General features: G+C 41.4%; 2 protein-coding genes across 4 annotated transcripts in view; both read left to right on the top strand.

Moving 5' to 3' along the window:
• The window catches only part of SMIM36 (small integral membrane protein 36), a 42,033-nt gene extending 23,436 nt beyond the window's left edge, over window positions 1–18,597 (top strand). The window contains exon 2 of the mRNA XM_087956200.1: window positions 18,508–18,597. The gene's annotated coding sequence lies outside the window, so the exon portion shown is untranslated. The remainder of the gene's footprint in view (window positions 1–18,507) is intronic.
• The window catches only part of MMD (monocyte to macrophage differentiation associated), a 38,398-nt gene continuing 31,477 nt past the window's right edge, over window positions 18,569–25,489 (top strand). The window contains exons 1-2 of one of the 3 annotated variants that reach the window (XM_087956196.1): window positions 18,569–18,710; window positions 19,029–21,197. Coding sequence is in view for 1 of the 3 variants with exons in the window: in XM_026680780.2 (XP_026536565.1) it covers window positions 18,631–18,710 (80 nt within the window). In the remaining 2 variants the exon portion in view is untranslated. The remainder of the gene's footprint in view (window positions 18,711–19,028; window positions 21,198–25,489) is intronic. The other 2 variants (XM_087956197.1, XM_026680780.2) reach the window with 2 other exon arrangements.

Below are 25,489 nucleotides of genomic sequence, written 5' to 3' on the forward strand. Positions count from 1 at the left end.
CTCTACTCCTTAACAGCAGGAACATATTCTCAAGACTCCCCCACTTAAAAGCTCCATTCATGTACCACAAAGAGCCAAACAGTTAAATACAATTTGGCTTTCAGTGTAGATTTTCTCTTCCTGCTTCTTTGTCTGAAAGAAAAAGGGTTGCCTGCCCTTAATATAAAACCAGCAGAACAGAGGTTCCATTTGTTTCCTATTCTGTGTCCATCTTGGTGAACAAACATTTGCTTATATAAACTTCAATGAGACTGCCCTTTGGGGGGAAAAAACAAAGTTTGCCCTTGGAGCATTTTGAAAGACACAAATTCTACACAAGAAAGAGCAAGAACACACTATTACTCAGGAAGTCCTGTGATGCATATGCAGTTTAAATATATAAATAGTAATTAATGAAACATTTTCATCTTCTAGGACTTATAAAGATGAATCAACAGTTACAGAATATATTTTGGTCTCAGTATACCATACCACCAAATAATCAGGGATGGGATTCAAATTTTTTAACAACCGGTTCTGTGGGTGTGGCTTAGTTGGTGGGCATGGCTTGGTGGTCATGTTATTGGCTGGGCGTGGCCAACTCAATATCAGTCACATCGAGCCACGCATCTCCTCGCCTGGCCTCTCATGACTGTGGGGATACTGCAACAGTTGTAAGTGTGAAAAATGGTCATAAGTCACTTTTTTCAGTGCCATTGTAACTTTGAAAGGTCATTCCACACAAGCAAAGTACCAGCAAAGGAAGGAAAAAAACTCCAGAGAAGTTCCAGGACAGGAAGTCTAGTCCTACCAAGAATGTAATAAGGGTTAACAGAGAGGCAGTTTCTGTAAGCACCACCAGAATGTTTCCTTCCTGCCTTCCTTACAGGATTAGGCCAGTAATTTCTTTTAACAACCAGTTCTCCGAACTGCTTAGAATGTTAACAACCGGTTCTAGCAAATCGGTGCAAACTGGTAGAATCCCACCCCTGCAAATAATGGCTAAAGTTGTAAACAGCTCTGAGAGTGAGATGGGAAGGAAGGAAGGGAGGGTTGTACTGGACTGGATTACTGGACTGGACTAGGCAAGGAGTAAACATTATGGTAATATTAAACATGGGCAGGATCATGTCAAAGCATCTACTTGATTATGGAGCTGACTGGATAACTTTCAGATACTTGGTCACACAAAATCTTTGGATAGCGAGATGGGGAGCATATACAATTAATAAATAAATACATAAACTATAACGTGAGCTCTTACTCAATATGCCATTGTAGCCTAATTTGCTGGTGTAATTCTGACTCATAAATGGTACCTTCACATCTTGCACTTATTACAAATCAATAAGCAAACCACCATACATTATTATTGGGTTATGGTTGTGCGTTAACCACAAAACTCAATGATTGCAGGTCTTCAACCCATCTAACTTAGAGGTTGCTATTTTGATGGTAGCCTCATGGGGAGAATCTCCCATTATATACCATCGTAAGATACCAAAAGAAATTTTGGATAGAAACGAACCAATAAATGTATGCCAAATGTTGCTTCTTAGTAAGCTGCAGCTGAGCTAATGACGCATCTTAGCCCTCAATTGTAGTGTTATTTCAAAACACAATGAATTGTTGACAGAATGAGCTGTCAATTTGCTATCACATCAGAACTGGCTGATGATTTCTCTTTTTGGAAGAGTAAGTTTAATATGTATTCTGTTAATGCATATGGAAAAGGAGCCAGGAGGTGCATTTAAAGGCCAGCCTAATAACCTTTCCTGTTTTACAACACCAGCCCACAGTTGGGAAACAAAAGCATTCTTTATGTCCTCACAAGTAGAATAGTAAATGTTTCTTCTTATATTTGAAAGAAGGGACATCAGGCCTTGAAATGTATTAATGGCACTTTTATGTTCTTTGCCCTATGAGTAATAGAGCTATGCAAATCTTCAGAGGAGATGCTTCAGATGTGTGGAATTGAATGATTAAACTCAGTTTGGCATTGGCCTGGAAAAAAATGCAACTGCTTGAATGATTCAAAGATGACTTTCATATGCACTCTTGTGGATTTTGGAGCACCTCTATTAGAGAATTGGCACAGGGTAGTAAGAGATCAAAAGGCAGGCAAATAATCTTTAAAACTCCAAGAAAAAAAAAGCCTTTGATCTGACTAAAGCCTGGAACAGTTATAAATACCAGAGGCATTTGGTATAATACACATATAGCAACGTATATTTTCTATTGTGTAGCTAGTCATAGAGAGTCTAGCATGCCTACTCAGTTACACATAAAAGCATAATGTAGCATTTAGGATTCTGTTCTTCGAAGGACAAAGATGTGACCAGGGTGGGATTCTACCGGGTCGGATCGGTTCTATAGAACCGGTTGTTATGGTTCTGCACAGTTTAGAGAAGCTGCAAATTGTGCCCCTGGCAGGCCCCTCCCCTCCCCTCCTCACCCACCTCTCCCCCTTCCCACCCAATCAGTCCTTATTGCGCATGCACATCATGCGCATGCCCGACATTGCGGACTGCATTCTTCCCTGCCCAATCACTCCTTCTTTTTTTCCCCTCCTGACAATCAGCTGTTCCTATGATCAGCTGTGCCAGGATTCCCTTCACTGTCTTACTGCTTCACCCAGGAGGCTTCCCTGAAGCCCAGGAATGCAAAAAATGGAGGGGGGTGCTGTTGGATACCTGGGGAGATGAACTGCTTGGCAGCTATTAGGAAACCCAAAGCTAAGCTGGGCAGCATGGCTGTCCAGTCTAAGTGATGAGATGATGATGAGGTGTCAATGGTGCTGCCAATCAGCACATGGGGCTGGCCTGGAGATGCTGCCATTCAGCTGTTGAAAATGTTGCAATACTACAGTGGCAAAAGTTAGACTCAAAATCCCAGTCAGCAGCTCTCGCTTTCAGCTGCTGCTTCTGAATACCAGGTTGGCCTGTAATAGGGCATTCCTCACCCATAGTTATATAAAGGAGGAGATGGATGATCTGGCATGTTTCACTTGGTTAAGTATGGAAGGGAGAACTCCCCACTTAGACAAGTGCCCACTTGAGTTTCCAGTGTGGTCACAGCTACCACTTTAGGGGGTGGTGGAATGGCTGTAGTCACCCAATATTGGGGCCTTTTAGAAGCGCTGTCCCACAGATAACTGAAGATGGGACCCTATTGATTAGGGATCAGATGGGATTGCTGCTATTATCACAACCTCACAGCTGCCTACTGGCTTTCCTAACCAAGCTGCAGCTAAGCTGGCAGTGGCCTTCCCCAGACTAGTTCAGGAGTTTTAATTTGCCTTCCCTGAGTACAGAGTCAGACGCAGCTTAGGAGTTCATGGCCAGCGAGCAACCATTGATTTGACCTGAATTCATCAAGGGCCCTACTCACAGCAAAGGCCCTACATTAGGTCTGATTTTTGTCTCAGGGAACTTGTAGAGTTGTAATTGCAGGAATGTTCTTATCTTGGATGGCAAACCTCAGATATAGAATGTTTACAAGCAAATACAACTCAGGCAAACAAAGTCACTAATCTAAAGGAGGATTAGAGAGAGGAAGTAAAAATGTGTTAGACTTTAACTAGAGATAATTAATTGTATTAATTACTATGCTAAACAGTAGCAAAAGTTAAGCAATAACCAAAGTTAATCAATGTTGGAGGATTACTAAAAATGTGTATAAATGCAAGACTAGACTCCAATAAAGTCATCATGATTCAGTTGATCATAATGAAGCAACTCGACTGCCTCGTCATTACAACAGGAACTGGTAACATAACTAGAATTGGGAGAAGTTATGGTTAATCCTTTGTCATGATCAGAATCAGAGATGGCTCTTTATTAACCTTGGAGTTCTCTACAGCAACTCCCTGCCTCAGGGAATAAGTCCTACTTGCTGATCTGCCCTAGGCACCTGATGCGCCCTGCTGATTTTGGAGGGAACTTGGGGTTATTTTGCTGCACAGAATTACTGATGCCTTAGTCACTGGCTGGTATTCCATGAGATGAAACAGCAGAAGAGAAGTTTAGAGTGCCACTGGTGGAGAATGAAGAATAAATCTGATCAAGCTAAAAGGCTTTATTAAGGATTACCTCATCGCTACCTCAGAATTACAGGGTTCTATGTGTGTCATGAGCATTTTGCAGGAAATGAGCCGTAAACATTTGAAAAATTGTACTGGTTACCCCATTGTACGTAGAAGGGAACATTTTGGTATGTGAGCCTACCAACAAACAGTGCATGCAAGAAAAAAAATGAGGCCAACGGTGGCTCATCATGGGGGTCATACTGGAGGCTCTTAATATCAGGTAGAACCTTGTCACACTGTTACACCATAAAAATGAGAATTACAAAATTTAATAAAAATGTTTTTGAAAAAAGCACTGAATTCAACTTGATAGCAACTTGAATTTGTTTTTGTGGCCATAAAATGCTTGCAAATTACAATTTGAAGGTGCACCATTAAATGTAAGAATGTAAATGCATGTCTTAATACGGAGAATTAGTATTTAACCCCAGTTTTGCATAACGGTTTCTTCAAAATGGTGCAGTAATAGTCATTATCAACTTTAGGCATCCATTTGAGCATACTTTCTAGGTCATCTTGTTTTGCTTTGGATAGTGTGTGTACCTGTAACCCTGTCTTAGGCACAGGCAATGTAACAGATGTGGCAGGTGGTGTTGGAGAAGCAGGTTTCCCGCAAACACTCCTCGACTTCTTTTCAAAGGCACGAATGGTGACCGTAGTCCAATTTTCCACAGTGAAGGTTGTCTTGAACCTTACTGTTGAATGGTTCTGGGTGAATTTTAGTTGTGAAACTTTAGCATATGGCACATTACTGTACTGAAACTGCTTTGAACACATGGAGTAATTTTTAAAATGTGCAGGCTTCATCTAGATGATTTTGAATGCGTCGCTTGGCTTTTTTCGGCAATCTTAGGAAAGAAACTGGTGAAAAGAATTCTGCTGGTAGCATAGTACATTCAGTTATGCTATGCATATTATCTACTTCTTGAATGCAAGAGTGGCCTGGTACAGAAAACTTCATTTCAATGCTTTCAATGTTTGGGTGATTCCGAAGAAAATCTGTTATTGCAAAAGACACGTGTGAGTTCCTATTTTGTGGAATGCAGCTGTCACTCCATAATGTTAGATGCGCTGCATGCAGTTGATCTTGCACTACATTTTCCAAAATTTGTATCACAGCACTAGCTTATATTGTTTCCAGCACATCCTCCCATTACTTCCGTCCAAATGGCATAGTATCCTTGTCCTGGATGTGATGTGTGAGCAGTCATATTGTACAAGTTTACGCTTGTAAAAAAAAATGCTTGTACCAGATTTTGGCAAAGTGATGACATTTTCCATGGCAAAACATATTACCACCTTAGTTTTGTCTCCTCTTTCTTCCTGTCTGTGATCTCTCATTAAATTCTTCTGTTGGATATACAAATCATATTTCTTTTGTAGCATCTCTTCTACCTGCCCAATTCCTCGCAAAGGTCACAGCGATCTTTTTTGGGTACATGGAATGCCAGGTTAAATTCATTGTTGAATACAGTTTGACGGTAAGAGAGTTTGAATCACTCATTTTCAATTAAAAGTTCCATATCCAATTGGTCATCTTCAGTTTCTGGAACATACTCGGATCCACTCCGTTCCTATAAGTCTGAACTTGCTTCCATATCATGGAAAAGAGACATTATTTCAGTATTCACATGTCCAGAAATGGAGGCAACAGTAGGTGCTGCAGGCTCCATCCTTTCTCTGTCACATGGGAGCAACCAAGCACAACAATTGGCTGCTGCAAATATAACCCTGTAGTTCTGATAGTGTAGAGCAGGGGTCCCCAACCACCGGTCCGTGGACCGGTGCAGTCCGTGGAACAAGTCCTACCGGGCCGCTGGCTTGCTGGCGCCGCCATCTTGTTTTGATGAAAAGTGCTTCCGGTGAGAAAGCTCACTGGAAGCACTTTTTCATCAAACAAGATGGCGCGCCGCCAACTGATGTCGGTACCGGCCACGCCATAAAAAGGTTGGGGATACCGGGCCGCGGCGTAAAAAAGGTTGGGGATCACTGGTGTAGAGAGAACCTTGTAATTTTGCTATTTGTGGTGAATCTATTTAGAAATTTTACAAAATAAGTTGTGTAAAAATTAAGTCATGGTAGATAGATTCTTATCATACTCTTAACTCATTTTTGACAAAAATGTCAGATAGAACCCTGTAATTCTGAGATAGCGTCATGACAACAAGTGAAACATAATTATCGTTCTACATTCATCACACCCACACATAGCCAGCTAGTAGCCCTGTTCAGGGCAATCCAGTTCTTCCTGACTGGGGGAGAGCAGGTAGAGGAATATCTACAGCACCGCTGTGAACACAACTGAAGGCATCTGTTGGATAAAGTCACTCATATCTACTCTGTGTTAAACTCTCACCATTCAGGTTCTTTGAGATTGACTAAAGCACAATCTGGCATGGTTATCTGAGAATAGTTTGAATGTGTTAGTCCCAAGCAAATGCACTGGGTCTTCAAGCTGTAGGCATAACCACTTGTGTATTAGATCCTCATCCCTCAAGGCTAGTTAAGGCCTCCTGGGAGACGTTATGTAGTTGGATCCAGAAACTGAGAGGGGACAGCTCCAGTGGCAGTGTTCCATCCTGTCCCTAAGAAATGTTATTAGATCCAACAACATCCAACTATTTTTGTCCTGTCTCCATTTTTTCCCCTTTGGTGCACATTTGTTGAGAAGGTGGTCAGTTTGCAACTTCAAAGGAAATAAATTACCTGGGCCATTTTCAGTTAATTTCAAACCAGGATACAAAACTGAGATCTGAATATGCTTGTGAGTAATCTCTGGAAGGATCAGGATAGGCATGGCGCATCCATTTTTGCTCTCCTGTATCTCTTAGTAACCTTCAAAACCATAAATCATGGATCCACATTTCTGGATCAACATTGGGTTTGGGAGAGGGAACAGTGTTGTGATAGTTCCCAGTGCTAAGTCTGGTTCCAGGTGGGGTTGGTAAGAAGGGATCCCAAGGGCTCTTGACTCTCTCCACTCCTATTTAACTCCTACATCAAGCAACTGATTCTGTAATCATTATGCAAATGATACTCAGTATGTATCTGGAGGGATAAACATCAATAACCTGCTCTAAATTGATGACACTATTACAGTAGCTAAAATGGAAAGAATCTGTAAGCTCTAGTAATGAAAGTCAAGGACCACTGTGGAGAAATGGGACTATAATTAAATATAAAAAAAACTAAGCAAATAATAACAGATACAGCTGCCAGCCTTAGAATACACAATGAAGATATTGAGGTCATAGACAGCAAATGCCTTTTATGATCACTAGCAACATAAAAGAACCAGCAGTCAAGAAATGTATGGTAGACTAGAACTTGGTAAATGACAATGAACACCGTGGAAAATACATTCAAATGTCATAATGTGTTTACACCTACAAAAATCATACAAGGAATGGCTTTTCTTGTGACACTATATGGTAGTGAAATTTGGAATTTGAAAAAAGCAGGATGGGAAGAGTATTGATGCTTTTGAACTTTGGTGTTGGAGAAGACGCCCAAAAGTATCATGAATAGCTAAGAATACAAACACATGGGCATTGCACAAATCAATCCACCGCTACAAATTACAAAATTCAAATGATCATATTTTGGACACATTATGCGAAGATCTTGCTCTCTGGGGGAGTCTATTATTTATTTACTTATTACATTTATTTGCTGCCCATCTTTCTGTCATGTGACTCAGCTTACAATCCAATAAAACTATAGTATAAAAGTTTAAAACAGGAAAGCAATAAATACGTTAAAATTAAAAGGGAAGATGAAAGCAGCACATCCAACAGCAAGATGGATGGAGTCAATTATGGTGGGTGTCCTATTGCAAGACTTGAAGGAATATGACACCACTTATCTCCTGTTTACAACACAGTCCTTTCAGCAGTTCCAAGAAGGTTCCACACCTATTTGTACTATTCAGGTAACGCTGAGGACACAGATGAACCTCCAAGTAGCCTCAATGAGTCTCAGAAAGAGGGCTATTGACCAGATGACTGCAAGGAACACAAATCCTTACATTCTCCACCATTCAGTCAGAACTGAAGACGCTTCTTGGATGAGAAGCAAAATGTCTCCAAGGAAAAACAAAATCCAGTTGCCTTTTGAGACAACCATGGAACAGCCATGACCTGAATGACTGAGAATTTCCATAGACCTAAAGGAACAATTAGGGGGCAGATCATCCTGCAAAAGTGCTATCTAAGAGATTGCTAGAAATTGACACTAACTTGATGGCACAGTTCCCCCCCCCCCCCAATCACTAAAAATCTGTGCAACAAAAGTTAAGGGATGATATTTCATGATCCCCAAAGCACAAGGAATACTCTAGAGTTATAATTAGATCATCCTAAATTCACACAAAATGGGCCTCTGCAAACTCAAGAGCATTTATAAATCAGCTTCACTTTGGCTGTATGGCTTTTCCTGTTTGTTCTTTAGATGAAGTGGTTCAGCATTTCAAATGATAGGCCACATTCTCACAGGCTAGTTCCTGCTTAAATAATGGTTTATTACAGATGGTTGTGAAATTCTTGATGAGTGCTCCAGCATCTGCTTCCTCATGCAAGGCCCATCAATAATGCATTTGTTTTTCCATTTTAGGAGCTGTTATAAAGAGCTGTTAAACAGAATTCATTGCTGATCAGCTTTCCACGGCTGTCTATTTGATATCTTGGTTGCCAGGATAAATTCCTCCATAGAAATAATTGCCTATTTGTGCAATTGGTCCCAGGTCACTTCCACAAATTTTCAGACAAAGGCTGAGGAAAATACTTATCCAACCTTGGGGAAGCCGTTGCCTAGATGTTTTGTTTTGTTTTTAACTACCTAGGAGGGCCAGTAATATGCTTTGAAATAGATGTAATATGCCTTGAGGGTTCTGTGTTCCTCTAATAGAACTACCACTGCTATCACAGGATATACTATATAATTCCTCCCTGGCAGTCATATGTGGGCATTTCAATATACACTGGAAATACCTGGCTTTCATTGTTTGACTCTTTTTCCTTTGCTGCAGAACAGTGGATAGTTGCTAAGGGTAGGATCTATACAGTTTGGAGAGCAAAAGAATAATATCCAAAATGTCCCAGCAGCCTTGGTTGTTGTTGTTTGTTTGTTTTGTTTGTTTGTTTGTTTGTTTGTTTTTTGGCCCTCCGGGTTTTTACCTTTGAAGAAATAGGCAAGGAAATAGGTTGAACACAGAGGCACACTATCTGAGACAGGGCTGCTGAAGGACAAGACCAGATTCTGACCCGCATTTGAGGAAAGAGTTTAGAGTTTTAAGAAGGGAAATAGGTACCACCTATGTAGCTGAAGACACTCACTTTGCCTTTTAAAACTCTTCTTCAACAAAGAAAGAGGTGGGGAAATCTACATTTTTTATCTCGGAAGCTACGAGAAACTCTGGGGATGATCAACAGTTGTGGCACCAATGTTTTGAAGATTCTTAATTATTTATTTGATTTCTAAAGCCCACCTCAACAAACGACTCTTGGGTAGCTCACAATTCAAAACATATATTACAATTAAAAATTTTTAAATTATTTTAAAACAATAAAGCATTAAAACAGTCAACACATTAAAATGTCTATTTGCCATCACAAAAAAAGCTGTTACCATACTGTGGCCCTAAGAGAACAATGTGGCAGAAGACAGCGATGGAGAGGAATTCATGACTGAAGAATGAGGCCTCCAAAACAGGCAGGGGTGGGCTTCAAAAATTTTAGCAAGAGGTTCTCTGCCTGGTTGCTGGGTGGGCATGGCCATGGTGGCTGTGGCCTACTCAGCCTCCTGCACCATGGTGAGGGGGCGTCTTTGCCCTCCCCAGGCTGCGGAGGCTTTCCTTGAGCCTCCAGGAGGGCAAAAATGGCCTCCCCGGGCTCCAGAGGCTCTCTGAAAGCCAGAAACAGGCCCATTTCTGGCCTTCCTGAACTTCTGGGAGGCCCATTTTTCACCCTCCCCAAGCCTCCATGCGCACCCTGCACTTACCTGCATCTAAAATGGCCTGCGTGGGGACTCCTGGGATGGAATGGGCAGGGCCAGCCAGGAGTGGGATTTGTGGGTTCTCCGAACTGTGCAGAATCTTAGCCAGGGGTTTTCCCGAACCCCCAGAAGCCCACCCCTGAAAACAGGTATAGATTAAATGATACATTTGCAGATTTAAATTTTACAATCGGGTCTGCCACATGATCAATGAAATGAGGTGGAAGTAAGTTGGTCAAATATTGACTTTGGGAAATGTAAGCTTTCAGATAGCAGATGAGTTTATAGTGCTTCCCTAGATTGTTCTTGATTGGAAAAAAATAAATAAAAGAATACCACAACAACAATGGAGCTTCCATAATCTATTAGTTTTGAAATGGGACCTGCCAATTGTGAAGTGCCACTTGACTGAACCAGCATTTCATTATACTACTGTAATAGGACTGCTTTGTAAACTACAGTATATATTCCTAATGGAGAGACTGAGATTCAAAGACAGTGGTTTTCCTAGTAGATTCCGTATAACAGCAGCAATAAGATCCAGACTGAATCTTCTTAGTTCAGAGGTCAGAGGTTTCCTTGCTACTTTAATATTTTTATTAATGACCCTTGCCATGAAAATATTTTCAAGTGCAGTATTTTGTCAATACAGAGCTGAATCCAAAGATGTATAGGTCTTCATCAGACACATCAAAAGACTTGGATGGTGCCTCCTACAGCTTTAAAAGTTTAACAGAACAGATTCTCTTGGTTGATTAAACCTGGCCTTGAAGAGCTCTCGGCTGTTGGAGAGATGGAGGCTTGTCACACAGAAGGATGAGTCATCTTATTTTCTATTGCCTCAGAGAATACAGGGAGGAAACTATTGGTTTAAAACTACAAGGAAGTAGATTCAGGCTACACATTGGGAGGAACGTCCTAATTGTGCAAGATATCAGCCAGTGGAACAGGCTGCTACATAATATAGTGAGATCTCATTTGCTAGAGGTCTTTAAAAAGAGGCTGTCAGAGAGACTTGGCACTGATCAGGGGACTTGGATTAGATACACTCTGGACTCTCTTCAGGTTTAATTTCAAATCAACGCAGGCTTAAACAGGGCACAAAAATAACTTGCATGGATGCTGCTGTTGATGCTCTCATACTTAAGAAGAAACAAGTGAATAGGAAGTAGCAGCAAAAGGGAGCCTCGGCAGATGCAGGAGACTCTAGGAACAGGCAGTCAGAAATTTGCTACTCCATTGCCATCCTGACCCTCTTACCCTTGTTCCATCTGCTGCTGAATGGTATATCCTGATTATGCTGATTATATGATGGGCAAAGTATTGCTTTAATTATCTGGTCTTATCACACTCCCTTTTTGATAGGACATTGACCACCAGAGAAAACATTGGATGAGATCAAGTGAGGTACTAATACCACTCTATAAAGCCTTAGTAAGACCACACCTAGAATACTGCATCCAGTTTTGGTCACCACACTATAAAAAGATGTTGAGATTCTAGAAAAAGTGCAGGGAAGAGCAACCAGGATGATTAGCGGACTGGACACTAAAACATATAAAGAACAGTTGTAGGAACTAGGCATGGCTAGTCTAGTGAAGAGAAGGACCAGGGGAGACATGATAACAGTCTTCCAATATCTGAGGGGCTGCCACAGAGAGGAAGGGGTCAAGCTATTTTCCAAAGCACCTGAAGGCCAGACAAGGAATAATGGCTAGAAGCTGATCAAGGAAAGATTCAACCTAGAAATAAGGAGAAATTTTTTGACAGTGAGAACAATCAACCAATGGAATAGTTGCCTTCAGAAGTTGTGGGAGCTTCATCACTGGAAGCTTTCAAGAAGAGATTGGACTGCCCTTTGTCAGAAATGGTGTAGGGTTTCCTGCTTGGGCGGGGGGGGGGGTTGGACTAGATGACCTACAAGGTCCATTCCAACTTTGTTAATCTGTAATCTGTAAACAGGAATGGGATGCCATTAACGCCAGGACCCTGCTGGCTGTCTCTAGCCTGCATCTTGTGTTCTTTCTCCCTCCTCCCACTCTGTCCTGAGGCAAACTGGATGAAGTGAGGGGGAAAAGGGATTGAGGAGGGAATGCAATCTCCGGGAGCAAATCTTAAGGAAGAACACTTTTTGTTTAAGATTGCTCCCCAGTTGACCTTTCTTTTTCTTGGACAGTCTACCAGTCCTGACTTGTAAATTTCTCTGTGCTGGGCTTAAAGCACTAGGGTTAGCCCCATCACTTCCCTGTAAACATATTTCAGCCTTGAGCAAAAGCCAACACTGCCAGCTTGAGTGACCTTACGCAAGTCTGACGAAGGCAGCAGAGCCTGATGTGGTGGAAACACCAGCTAAGGGAGAGGGGGCAGTAAAGAGGAAAGCCAGCATAGAGTTGCTCCATGGGAGGAAGCTACATAGACCAGACTAGTGAAGCTTTTATCTGCTGGTTTTCAAGGTAATGCAGCCAGTCTGACTAGATTATTTTAAAATAGGTGATCAACAATAAAGAAACTGCTTTGGCTTATTCACGGAGTTGTTCTGGTTTCTTGCACCTGACACCCAGGCTGGATCAGGTTCTTTTTTTCATTAGACAATAGCAGAGAGGCTGCCTAAGAACTGGAGAGGGGCTGTCCATATCATCTTGAAACAGGCAGTAAATATCTCTTTACCCTGGTGGTCACCTCAGTGTAGACATATGCATCCAAAGCAGTGGTGGGATTCAATTTTTTTTTACTACCAGTTCTGTGGCAGTCGCTTGGTGGGCATGGCAGGGGAAGGATACTGTAAAATCTCCAGTCAGAGGTGGTATATGCCGGTTCTCCAAACTCCTCAAAATTTCCGCTACCGGTTCTCCAGAACTGGTCAGAACCTGCTGAATACCACCTCTGATCCAAACATCTTTTGTACAACTTAAAGCTGATGGTGGATATGATTGGACTTCAGAACCATTAGAATTTAGAATGGCTTAACATAGACTTGTGGGCTGGGATCAGAATGAAAGTGGCATCATGGGAACAAGGCAAAAAGAAGAGATGCTTGTTCCACGGCTAAGTAAAAAATGATGTAGTTCTTATTTGATGTGTCCTCTAAACTTTTCATGACATAATTGCCTCTGTCTTTGAGCAAGGCTGTAATTCATGAAAGTGCATCGGGGATGTAAAAAGGAACTCAAGAAGAGGCACATGGTGTGATTTAAGACGGCCACATACGTACACCAAAGAACAAAATATATGCCAAAAAAGGAGGTGTATAAATATTTAGGAACTGACTCACCGTTTGCATTGTTTTTTATTTGCCTCTAGCGGTGACTTGAATGTTAATATGTCTTTTTTATAATAGACTTGTGAGGTTTGCAGACAGTGTCTGGAAATATGATAAGTTGCTGAATAGATGGGCAACTATCAGTCCCAGCACCTACCAATTTTTATCACTTGATCTCCTCTTCCATTGCTAGTTCTCCTCTTCTGCTGCTTGCTCTTGGCTGCTGCCTCGCTGCCTCCTCTTCAGTTCTGCAATTGCAACAATCCAGTCCAAATTCTCTTGGTTTTGGAAAACCTGTTCCTCCTTTCCCAAGTTTCATAGGTACTGTACTTGTTGCCCACATGGACAAGCCTGACTCTGTTACTGAGTAATTGCTTTCAGATCTCTTTAAACCAGCCATTTCTTAAAGTAAAATGTGTTGGTTGCAAGCCAAACAAATTGCCCTAAGTCAGGATAAGAATTAAAGCAATAGCTTGTGAATATTAAGAAAACCATGCTATCTATATTTACTATCATTAAAAAAAAGGCTTCAGGTCAACATCAGCTTGTGACTACACATGTTCTTCTCTTAATTTTTCTTCACAACAGTACAGCTATGTCTTGGTAATGCCTTCTTCCAGGAGGTACAGGCAGTCCTCAAACCTCTAGGACGTACAGGATGTCCTCAAATAGAATCTGCTCATTACAGCCGCAAGTGATGATGGCCCTTATGTAAGACAGCCTTGCTTAATGGCTCCCACTCTTTGCTGTCCCTGATGCACTAGCACTTAGAGGTATATACTGCTTCACGGTGCTTTTACAGCCCTCTCTAAGCAATTTACATAGTCAGCATATCGCCTCTTAACAATCTGGCTCCTCATTTTACTGACCTCTGAAGGATGAAGGCTGAGTCAACCTTGGTCAGGATCGAATTGCTGGCAGTGAGCAGAGTTAGCCTGCAATACTGCATTCTAACCACTGTGCCACCACTGCACCACTGGTTGTTAGGTAGAGCATGGGGTGCCTCAAGGGTGGAAGACGCCCATAGAGGCCTAGCGCAGGCCCAGGCCCGCCTACTCCGGGTCTCCCAAGGACCTCCCCCACCCTCGGTCCACCTACTGACAGCAGGGTAGGGTAGGGAGGAGGGGTGGGGAGGATTCTGCAACACCTCTATGAACAGTCACAAGGGCAAATGGCCATGGGGGGTACTGCAGTGGCTGTAACATTAAAATGGGGCCATAAGGAGCTTTTTTTGGGGGGGGGGGGGTCTGTCATAATTTTGAACAGATGCTAAGTAACCAGTCATTAAGCAAGGACTATCTGTACTGAATTTTCAACTTTCTGGAGTAAGATGGAGTAAGCTACAGCCCTGGAATTTTTGTGTGTTTTCCCAGGTTGGGTTACTAGGCTACTAGTACTAGGTTACAAGACTCTCTATGTGAGGCGTGTCAGGCTTGCCTGGGCCACACTGAGCGAAGAGGAATTGCCTTGGGCTGCACATAAAATATATAATATAGTTAAGGTATATAAATCACATTATAATGTTAAATATTTATGGTTTTGGGTGGGGGGGGCACATTACTACCTGTCTAGAGCCAAGGGGTTGGACAATCCCTGTTCTAAGGGTTGTTATCTTCTGAGACTATAACTTATGAAATAAATGGCTAGTATCTGTTTTACCAGAGGAGACAACAGCGGTGGCAGGAGGGAGAGCTGCAAGGCAATAGCTTTGCAGGTATTTGCATATCAACATCTGCATCTGTTGGGAAAATTTGCATTGCAAAGAAGCATGTAAAAGCTGGGTGGGGGCAGCTTCCAAAGGATTTCCTGTAGTTCTCAGGGCTAAACATAAGAGGAAGCGGAAAGGAAGAAGCCGGGGATCTACTTGGGTAAAAACTGTGAAGGCATTTTGAAGAGAAATGAAAATACAAATGAGTTCTCTATTTTGGCACCAAGCCCTAGGAAAGTTCTCTCCTGTTGTTACAAAACTGATGACTTAACCAGGACACCGAAAGCATGCCTTCAAATGGCAAACAGAGTTTTTTTTTTTTAAAAAAAGTGAGCATTTTTGAAAGCTTTATTATTTGACTCAACATTTTGATGAAGCTGCCTTTCCCAGCAACAAATCTTTATATATAAAATTACAGTCCCTTCCCCCTCCCTGGTGGTATCACAATGCTATTTGAAATTCAAGACTATTCACGAAAAACAGAACAGAAAGTAAAACATGTATGAAAAACAACTTCTGTGCCCAGTGGGGATCTATATCACTTTGCTACTCCAGAAAGTCACCTCAGGTTTTACCTCTAGTCAAACTTGTGTAAATCTATGACAAGCACATGTCATTCTGTTTGTCTCAATGATAAGGTCCCAAGTGGGCTTTCAAAGGAGGGCCTGTTTGATCTCATGACCTTACCTTGCTGAAAATAAATACAGCTAGTCCTCAACGTGTGGCCACAATTGAGGCCAAAATTTATGTTACTAAGCGAGACCGTTGTTAAGTGAATTTTGCCACATTTTATGACCTTTCTTGCCATACTTGTTTATGAATGAATCCTGCTATTGTTAAGTTAGTAACACCGTGGTTAAGTGAATCTGGCTTCCCCATTGACTTTGCTTGTCTAGAAGGTTGCAAATGGGATCACACGACCCCCGCACCCTGCTACCATCATAAATACGAACCAGTTGCAAAGCATCTGAATTTTGATCACATGAACATGGGAATGCTGCAATGGCCATTTAAGTGTGAAAAACGGTCCTAAGCCACTTTTGTCGGTGCCATTCAGTGGTGGTATTCAGCCAGTTTGCACTAGATGGGCAAATCGGTAGCAAGAATTTGGCATGGGTCGCCGAACCAATAGTAAGTTCTGGCTGGCCATGCCCCTGATCCAGTCGCCCTCCCGCCCAATGTTTGTTTACCCGCCCGCCTGACATTCACCCTCCATTTTTTGCCTTCCAGAGCCCCAAAGGAAGCAAAACACCCCCGAGGCTCCTCTGAGGCTAGGAAGCTCACAAAACAGAGCTTGGAGGGGTGCTGTGTGCCCAGGGTGGGATTCTACCGTTCTGTCCACCTCTGTAGAACCGGTTGCTCTGAAACAGCAGACATAGAACTGGTTCTATGTCTGCTGCTGTTTTGCCCACCTGCCTGCCCTGGCTCTTACCTGTCCTTTATTTCCTGCTTTTTCAACCGCAGCTGCTTTGCGTGACACAGCTGTGGTTGAAAAGCAGGAAAAAGGCTTTTCCAACCACTGCGCACTTGCATGCAGTGCTGCTCAGCTGTCCGGGCAGCTCAGGAGGTCATAAATTGCACTCACGCAACACGCGCAACTTCGCGTATGCGCACGCGACGCAGAGCAACAGAACTGGTAGTTATATCGGTGGGATCCCATCCCTGTGCGTGCCCCTCCCATGCTCTGTTTTTTTTCTTCCTGAGCCTTAGAGGAGCTTTAGGGGAACAGAAACGCCTCCCCAGAGGCACCTCTGAGGCTAGGAAGCTCCCAAAACGGAGTTTGGAGGGGTGCTGTGTGCCCAGGGGTGGGAAGCTCCCCAAAATGGGTAGAGGCGACAAAAAGCAAAAAAAAAAAAATCCACACCCACCCAGTCATATGGCCATTCCCACCAAGCCACGCCCACAGAACTGGTAATAAAAAAAAATGAAGCCCACCACTGGTGCCATTGTAACTTCGAACAGTCACTAAACAAATTGTTAGAAGTATAACTTACTCAAGGCAGTGAACATGCCTAACACTCCGTCTTCTTCCCATTTTCCTCACAGCTACAACCCTGTAAGGTGACTTGGGCTGAGACAACATGATTGGCCCAAAGTCACCCTGCGACTAGAACTCACCCTGGGACTAGAACTCACGGTCTCCTGGTTTCTAGCCTGTTGCCTTAACCTCTAGATCAGTGGTGGCTAATCTTTTCCACGTTGTATGCTAAAAGTGCACATGCGACTCCCTCCACGCCCCTGCACATGCGTGCATGGCCCCTGCACATGCACTGCACATCTCTGCACATGCTCATGTGATCCCATGCACACCTCTGCACATGCGCATGCAACCCCCCTGCATGCTGCATGCCTCTGCGCATGTGCACATGTCTCCCCACACACATGCACGGCAGATACGCAACAATCAGCTGGCTGGCAGGGGCATGCGCACATGCGCAGTGGGGTTCTTCCAGGCAACCTCTTGCATTCCACTTCCGGCACGCATGCCATAGGTTCACCATCACGGCTCTAAACTATGCTGCTTCTGCTGCTTATGCCCCCAACATCCCATGAGTCAAGACATATGGACCAGGCCTCTTATGCAACATCCTGCCTGCTTCTCAGTATAATAGTACCCTCCCCTTTTAACATTCAGGAGGGAACCAAAAACCTCTTTCAGTGGTTCAGTCTAATTTGTAGTTCTGCTCTTGCAGCTATGTGTTACTGGCTTTATTACCTTTTTGTTGTTTTGATTATGGCTTTGTGATTTGTTTGTTTTGGTTCACCCTCAAAGCTCTATGACTGGGGCAATATGGAAATGCTGCAAAATAAATAAATACATGAGCACACTCAACATACACTAATGAAACAATTAAGAAACATTTTTCTTAAACATTTTTTCTTCTTCTCAGGAGCCTTTCCTATGTCCTAATTTTAAAAATTATAAAGGATCACAAAAAGAGGTTTTGTTTCTGTGGGTTACATTTATTGAAATTTATCATATTAAAAAATAAAATTGATGTGTTTGTTGCTGCTACCTCTTCTCGCAATTGTTTGATAGAATTTTAATATATTTTTTTCAATATAGGCTGGCAAATCATCTTAATTTCGAGGACTTCTGAGGGGGTCTTGAGAATACCCAGGAGTTGTGGGACCCACACCCTAAGAAACGCTGCACTAATTCAGAAATGGAGCAATTATTAAAAAGACACTATTTTGCTAAGCTAATGAACTCATGAATTTGTTGTTGGTTTTAAAGGTTTAATATTATATAGAGGGGGAAAAAAGGTCAATCAGCAATCACCTTTGCTCCCCAGGACACTTCAAACACAACTTTGTAAAGCAAAGTTCTTTCTTTAATGCTCCAAGCTTTCTTTTCCCAGATAATTACCTACCAGAACAGTCACGTGGGTGTTACTCATCTCTTGCTTCACATTCTTATGGTGAGTGAACTAGTTCTTAAGCCTGCCAGTGTTCTTTTTTTTTTCACTCTTCTTTTTTAAGAGGACTAGACAAGGTTAATCAGTATACTGCAGGCAGGAGAAGGCAAGGATTCTTACCTGATCCTGTTGCTATTGCTTGAGAAGTACCCTGCCTTACAGCCAACTTGCTCTTTTGTCCCGTGAGATGGCTGGCTGCTCCTGTGACAGAAGAAGGAAAATCTGGGTTACCAAGGATCTATGTGAAAACACAGACGAAGTGGAAAAGTGAGTATTCTTGGGAGCACGATAGCCTTTGTTCAGTCTCAGACTTTTGCCTGTTTTTTTTTTTTTTCATTTGAGGAATGTCTGCGTGTGCGTAATGGCACACAGCCCTGATGAAATGATTGTGGGAGATGTGAATCCACCACCTCACTGAAGCTTTTGTGTGAAATGTGTAAATATCTACTGCTCTCACTGGGCTTCCTAAGGGAGCTTGATTACTGCTGGTATTTAACTTATGTAGAATTGCTGTGCAGCATTGGCTTATCACATAGAAATGTCTCCTTTTTTGTTGTTTTTTGTCCTTGATCTTCCTTTCATCAGACTCCGGTGATACATTGGGAAGATTTTGCATTGACTACACAAGGTGAAGGCTGAAAAGTTAGCTATTGAAGGAACTGCTAGATCCTCGCCTCTGACCCTATTTTTATATAAACCTATCCCTCCAAGGATATCCATCTTTTTTTTAAAAAAAGGACACATACATACATAATTCAGAGTGACTTAGATATGTTTGAAAATAAAAAATTCTGGCAGGTAAACCTTTGATATACTATACTTCTGAATAATTGAAAATATTTTTTTCTTTATATTTTTTCTATGTCAAGATTTCTCCCATGATTAGATATTTCAGGCGAAATCATGTTGGGAACAGCATGCTGTAATTGTTTATGAAGCTGATTTTTAATCTTTTGTATTCAGTCCCTTCATCCCTTTTTAAAATTGGGATTATGCTGGTTGTTTTCCAGTCCTTGGGCACAAAATTTAAGAGTTGTTAAAGAGGGGGGGAAATGAGATAATTCTATTTATTTAATGTATATGCCTGCCTATCTCTAATTCATGATTCCGGGCAACTAACTATAATTAAAAACTATATAAAAACACAAAACCACATTTTAAAAAGTGCATGAATATAATCAGCAGCCACTATTAAAAAACATAATTTAGCCCAACCTCTGCATGACTCTGCCATATCCGGATCTCCAAACCCAGTGACAAAACCCTGTCTTTAGGACCTTACAAGAAGCAAACAGGGTCAGAACCAATCTATTCTCTGGAAGGATAATGTTCTAAGGGGCAGGAGCCACCACAGAAAATACTGTTTTCCAGGGCTCCATCATGACAGGACCCCACACCATGCTTGTCGTGCCAGACCTAATAAGACAGGTGGACATTATCAGGGAAGGCAGTCCCTCAAATAATTCCACCCATTGAACCTGGAAGCATACAGATAACCAGTGCAGCTCATGGAGCAGAGGTATAGCATGCACTGATCAAGGAACACGTACACCTGCTTGTGCTACTGCAGTCTGTACCAGCTGCAGCCTCCAGATAGTCTTCAAGGGCAACCCTATGTAAATCAGTAGTCCATTCAGGTGGTGACTAAGAATGAGTGACCATGAGTAGGGATTTGTGGTCCAAGAACAGGCACTACTGGTACACACATTCCTTGAACAGGAGCTGTGAGTCCAGAAGGACTCCCAAATTGTGCACAGGTTCTGTTTGGGATAATTCCATTCCATTCAAAATTAGTGATGGAAACTCTCCAAAACCAGGGGGCCCTAATAATTAAAGCCACTGAGTCTTGCTAGGATTGAACTGAAGCCTGTTGTTCCTCATAGAGCCTCCAGTCACTGAGACAGAACCTCCATATCATCATTTGGATAATCAGGGGTAGAGATATAAAAACTGGGTATAATTGGCATAGTGATGGCATGGTGCCATCAGGTGACCACACACAGGGGCTTCATGTAGACATTCAATGGGGGAAGAGAGAGAACCAAGCCCCAAGGAACCCTGCAAAGGAGGGGCAGAGGGCTGGGCTTCCCCATCATCAACTCTAGCTACAACCAGCCCAGGAAAAAGAAGGACAACTAGCCAACACAATGCCAAACACTCTTCAAAGCCATTGCAAAAGAATACCACATCTGATGTTATTGAAGGCCACTGACAGGTCAAGAAGAGGAAGGATGAATGCACCACCCCTCCTTCACCCAACAGATGTTATCCACAAGCACAAGCAATGCTGTTTTGGTCCCATATCCAAGCCTGAAACCTGACTGTAATATATCTGGATAACCTGCTTCTTTGAGAATTCTCTGTGGCTATTGCATGACTACCTTCTCTACAACCTGCCCTAAAAAAACTAAGGTTGGAAACTGGATAAAAATTGTCCAGCAACAATGACTTCTTAAGAAGGGGGGTGAATCACTACCTCTAAGAGTCATCTCCAGAGGATCTCCCCAAGCCTGGAGTCCAACATGGAACAAATCCAAAGGACTTTGTCTGACATATGCACAGTACATTCCTCACAATTTTGTCTTATATGTACCCATTTCACAGTGCTATCTACAGTATATTGTCTATTCCAAGAGCTTTTAAACAATTAGTTACAAAGCTTGTATTTGTTAAAACTTTTTGTAAATAATTCTTCCTTTATCAAGGTATGCTAACCATCACCAGATTGATCTTGTTGTCATTTCTGTAGGACAGGTAACATTGATTTGTTTTTAAATATTTCATCATAGAAAGATCTTATACCCCTTTCACTGTCTATTATAAATCAGTTTTCCAGAATGGCTAGAGTTTAGTTTCTTCAAAAGGAATTTTGTTAGATTTCAATTGCCAGCATATCCCATAAAATAGTCTGTTCTTAGTGGCCCCCCACCCATGTGAAAAATAAAATGTTTCCAATCAGAAATAAATAAAAAATACATTTACAATTTGTACTTGGATATTTCTTTAAAAGAGCACTTTCTACATCAATGTATTCAAAAATTTAAAAAACTGAAATATTACATTTTTTTAAAATGACTTTTAGATGGTAATTTAGTGGAAGCAGTATACTCCTAAATTATTCTCTCAAAGTTAAAAATGACTTGAACAACTTTGTCACGTTGACAAGATTTGATTCCATGGATCTTCCAAATACAATGTACACCCTATCAGTTTGATGGAGGAGAAATCATACTACCATGTTTTCCTCTCATTACTGAGTGTTTGAAAAAAAATGCCAGCTTATCCAACAGTTGGTATGAGTTTAGTGAGTTTCATACAATTTCATGAACTAACCATTTGTAGACTTGTGTCTGTAGAGTCCACATTATGGCATTAACGGGAAACAACAACTGTGCACTACTACATATATCCCTCAAGACAACTTGCAATTTATCAGTAGACCATTTGTGAAGACTACACAACTTAATTTAAGGGACTAATGATTTTATGAAAATATCAGGGTTGTCCCAATATGACATCATTCCAATAAAAACAGTAGTGATATTCTGGATCTGTGTTCTTCTTCTTGAAATGTAGTCTTTCAAGAATATCCCAACTCCTCTTTCATTAAGAATTCTAATGGTTCCCAGAATGTTGTATGGAATTATCAGGTAAGTATGACTAATATTCCTGTTGAAGCTCTTATTACGCATAGATAGGCACTTTGCATAATTGTTCTCAGGCATTTATTCCCTTGTAAATTAAATAAATTTCTAGATCTGTTTTTCAAAGTCCCAAATCAAGCATTGAAAGTTTAGTATGTTGCTCAAAAGCCCCCTCCAAGTTTTCTAGGAATATATCCACATATCTTAAATATAATTCTGGGAAATGCATTCATCTAGGTCAGGGGTGTCAAACTTGCAGCATGCAGGCCGGATGCCTCATGTACTGGCCCCGTCCTCACCCAGTTTAGCGAAGGGGGGAAAGTCCCTCTATATCATGTGATACTGCTGTGACAATGCAAGTTTGACCCTGATTTAGGGACACTGCATGATGACCAAGTGTATGCAACTGGTCACCTGCATATTTCAACCTTACTCATTGTGATTTGTTATGTTAAATAACAGAGGATGGAATAGTTTAGTCTGGATTGTAAATTCCTCCTTGAAAGAGAGAGCCTTTTAAAAAGAAAGAAATCATACTATTCAATATGCTGATAAAACCCAATCTGGATCCTAAAGTGAATAGAATAGGGATGGGGTAGGGGTAGGGATAAGAATAGAATAGGAATACAAAGTTGGAAGGGACCTTGAAGATCTTCTAGTCCAACCCCCTGCTCAGGCAGGAAACCCCATACCATTTCAGACAAATGGTTGCCCAGTCTCTTCTTAAAAACTTCTTCTGAAAAACTTAGTGTTCGGGAATTCACAACTTGTGGAGGCAAGAAAGAAAACAATCTTCCAGATATTAGCCTGTTAAGCAAGTGGCTGTCACCCAGACTGCAGGAAACCTTGAGAAAAATTGATTTTCTAAAATTCATTTGACCTTAATGTAAGGTCCAGTTTTAAGGTAGATAAGGTAGTCCTTGACTTACAACCACAATTGAGCCAAAATTACTGTTGCTAAGTGAGATAGTTTTGTGTGTTTTGTTCCATTTTATGATGTTTCTTGCCACAGTTGTTAAATGAATCACTGCAGTTATAAGATAGTAACACGGTTGTAAAGCAAATTGGACTTTCCCATTAACTGCTTGTCAGAAGGTTGTAAAAGGTTATCACATGATCCCAAGACACTGCAAATTTCAGCCAGTTGCCTAGTGTCTGAATTTTGATCACATGACTGTGGGGATGCTGCAACAGTCATAAGTGTGAAAATCAGTCATGTTACTTTTTTTCGGTGCTGTTATAACTTCTAATGGTCATAAATGAACCAGTATAAGTTCAGGACTATCTATACTGCCAAAGTTACTTGTATAAAGATCACTGCAATTTTGGTTGTTTGCATTCAGATTTATTCATTTAATTCTGCTGGGCATCAAATTTTAAATTTGGTATGAGTTACACAGAAAACTTAAAAATACAATAAACCCATTAACTGATACACAGCTTCCAGGTAGATATATTCCTAGTGCTGATAATCTATGTGAGAAATAATAATCTTGCAGCTATGATTATCTGAAATAATGATAGAATGAGTCTTTACTCCTGATGAAATATTTGAAAATATCTGGAGAAAGAAAATTGTTGTTTCAAAAACGAAAAGTGTCTGAAATTGATATAGAAGCAAAGCAAGTACATTTCAATCCTTCTGTGAGAATGACACACATAAAAAGGAGCGGTTGCTCCTTTTAAAACCAATGGATAGAAAAATATATATAAAACAGTTACAAAAATTCCTTCTACTTAAGGAAAAAACCTTTGGATCCAAGTCAACATTTATTTTAAGCATTATAATTTGTTGCACTTTCTATATCGTTCTCCAAAATGGTTCACCTTCAACAAAAAGTGAGACATCTTCATTCTGTTGAGAAGACAGGTTTAAAAAAATGAAATCAGGTGATTATTTTCAGTTCACAAGGCCAGGCTGCTCCTAGATGCTTTCCCTACTTTTCTTTTTGGAAGGCAATCTTTTGATTGTATGTTTGCAAAATTTTGTTCAAACATACTTTAATTATATTCATATTTTCAATAGATGAGGAATATGTAGCTCAGGTTGACTTGTGGAGTCCTTGGTGCTGAGTAAGTTGGTTGTCTGTCTGCAGATGTTTCATTACCTCACTAGGTAACATCAGTGGTGCTAGCAAGTGTCAGGTTTGCTCCCTGTTTATATATAGTTGCTTGCCCTGCCAGTGTTGATTGGGAGTGTGGTTTCCTCCTTGGTAGTTCCAAGAAAACAATATCTGCTTGATTGTATTTCTGGTCTACATCCTGCTTATATGGATGTAAGTTGCTGGAGAGGATGTGTTCTGGTCTTTTTGTTTCCTTCTTAGCTTTTGTTTCTTTTGAATGATGTGTGCATTTGATTCATTTCTCTGTCTCTACTGATGGCTGATTTATCTAATTGCCAATCTTCCAGCATTTTTTCTTTTAGCTTGGTCTAGGATGCCCAGTTTCCCAATTGAAACTATGATTGAGTCTGTCCATGTGTTGTGAGAGTAAGGAATTTTCATTGTCTTTGCTTGCTAGTGTGTGTTTATAGTGCACAGTGGCCTTTACAAACCTCATCCTGTATGTTATAGATTACACCTTTCTTCTTCTTGGGCTACAAGGTCTGTTGGTTTACTAAAGAAGCTTTGGAGGCTTTAGTTGGTTTTTGTACTGTAGTGATGTTGTGGAGTAAAATGTAAGTCTGTTGGTTATTTCTGAGATATTTTTGGTGTATAGTACTGTTATCCTTTTTGTTAGATAGGTGTAGCAAGGAAGGAACGGACCAGCTGTGTAGAGAATTCTTTGAAATAAATAAGCAACAATTGCAGCCAGCGCTGGCTTTTTATAGTTGGCGCTGTCCAATACTTCAGCCACTGATGGATCTCCGATATTCCCACCAGTGGCTGAAACCAATAAGTGGAGTCTGACATCAGACTCCACTTTGCATCTGACGTGGATGACGTGGTATATGTAGATATAACCTCATGCATATTTAACACCCCTCCTTTCTTAGTTCAGTCCAACCAATCCCCGCTAATGTAGTCTTTCAGGTAGGCGGGACTTTTGTGGCTGCATCTGGGTCTGCGCTGTTCAGTTGTTTCTGAGGTGGCGGCCTGAAGGGGCAGGTCCTCCGCTGTTCCAGACCACCCGTTGAAATGCCTCAGATGTTTCTGGAGGCGTGTCAGTTTCTGTGGAGCTAGAGGCCTCAGACATACTACGCTGGACTCCTCCTCCTAAAACTAAGTCCTCCTCTATCCCATTCAGGGTTGGTCTTGCTGAACTCGTTGTAGTCGTTAGGTGTATGTTTCATTCTTCAGTTTCATGTGTGTGCGTAACCTTGCAGCCCCATAGTTGGTCTATGTGCCTATTCTATGTTCTTCCCCCTTCTATTTCCAGTCTGTATGATCTTGGTCCGATAAT

This window comes from Notechis scutatus, chromosome 2 (assembly GCF_049901735.1).
Source record: "Notechis scutatus isolate UNSWTSFEM ecotype Mainland chromosome 2, rNotScu1.2, whole genome shotgun sequence".
Classification (NCBI taxonomy): Eukaryota; Metazoa; Chordata; class Lepidosauria; order Squamata; family Elapidae; genus Notechis; species Notechis scutatus.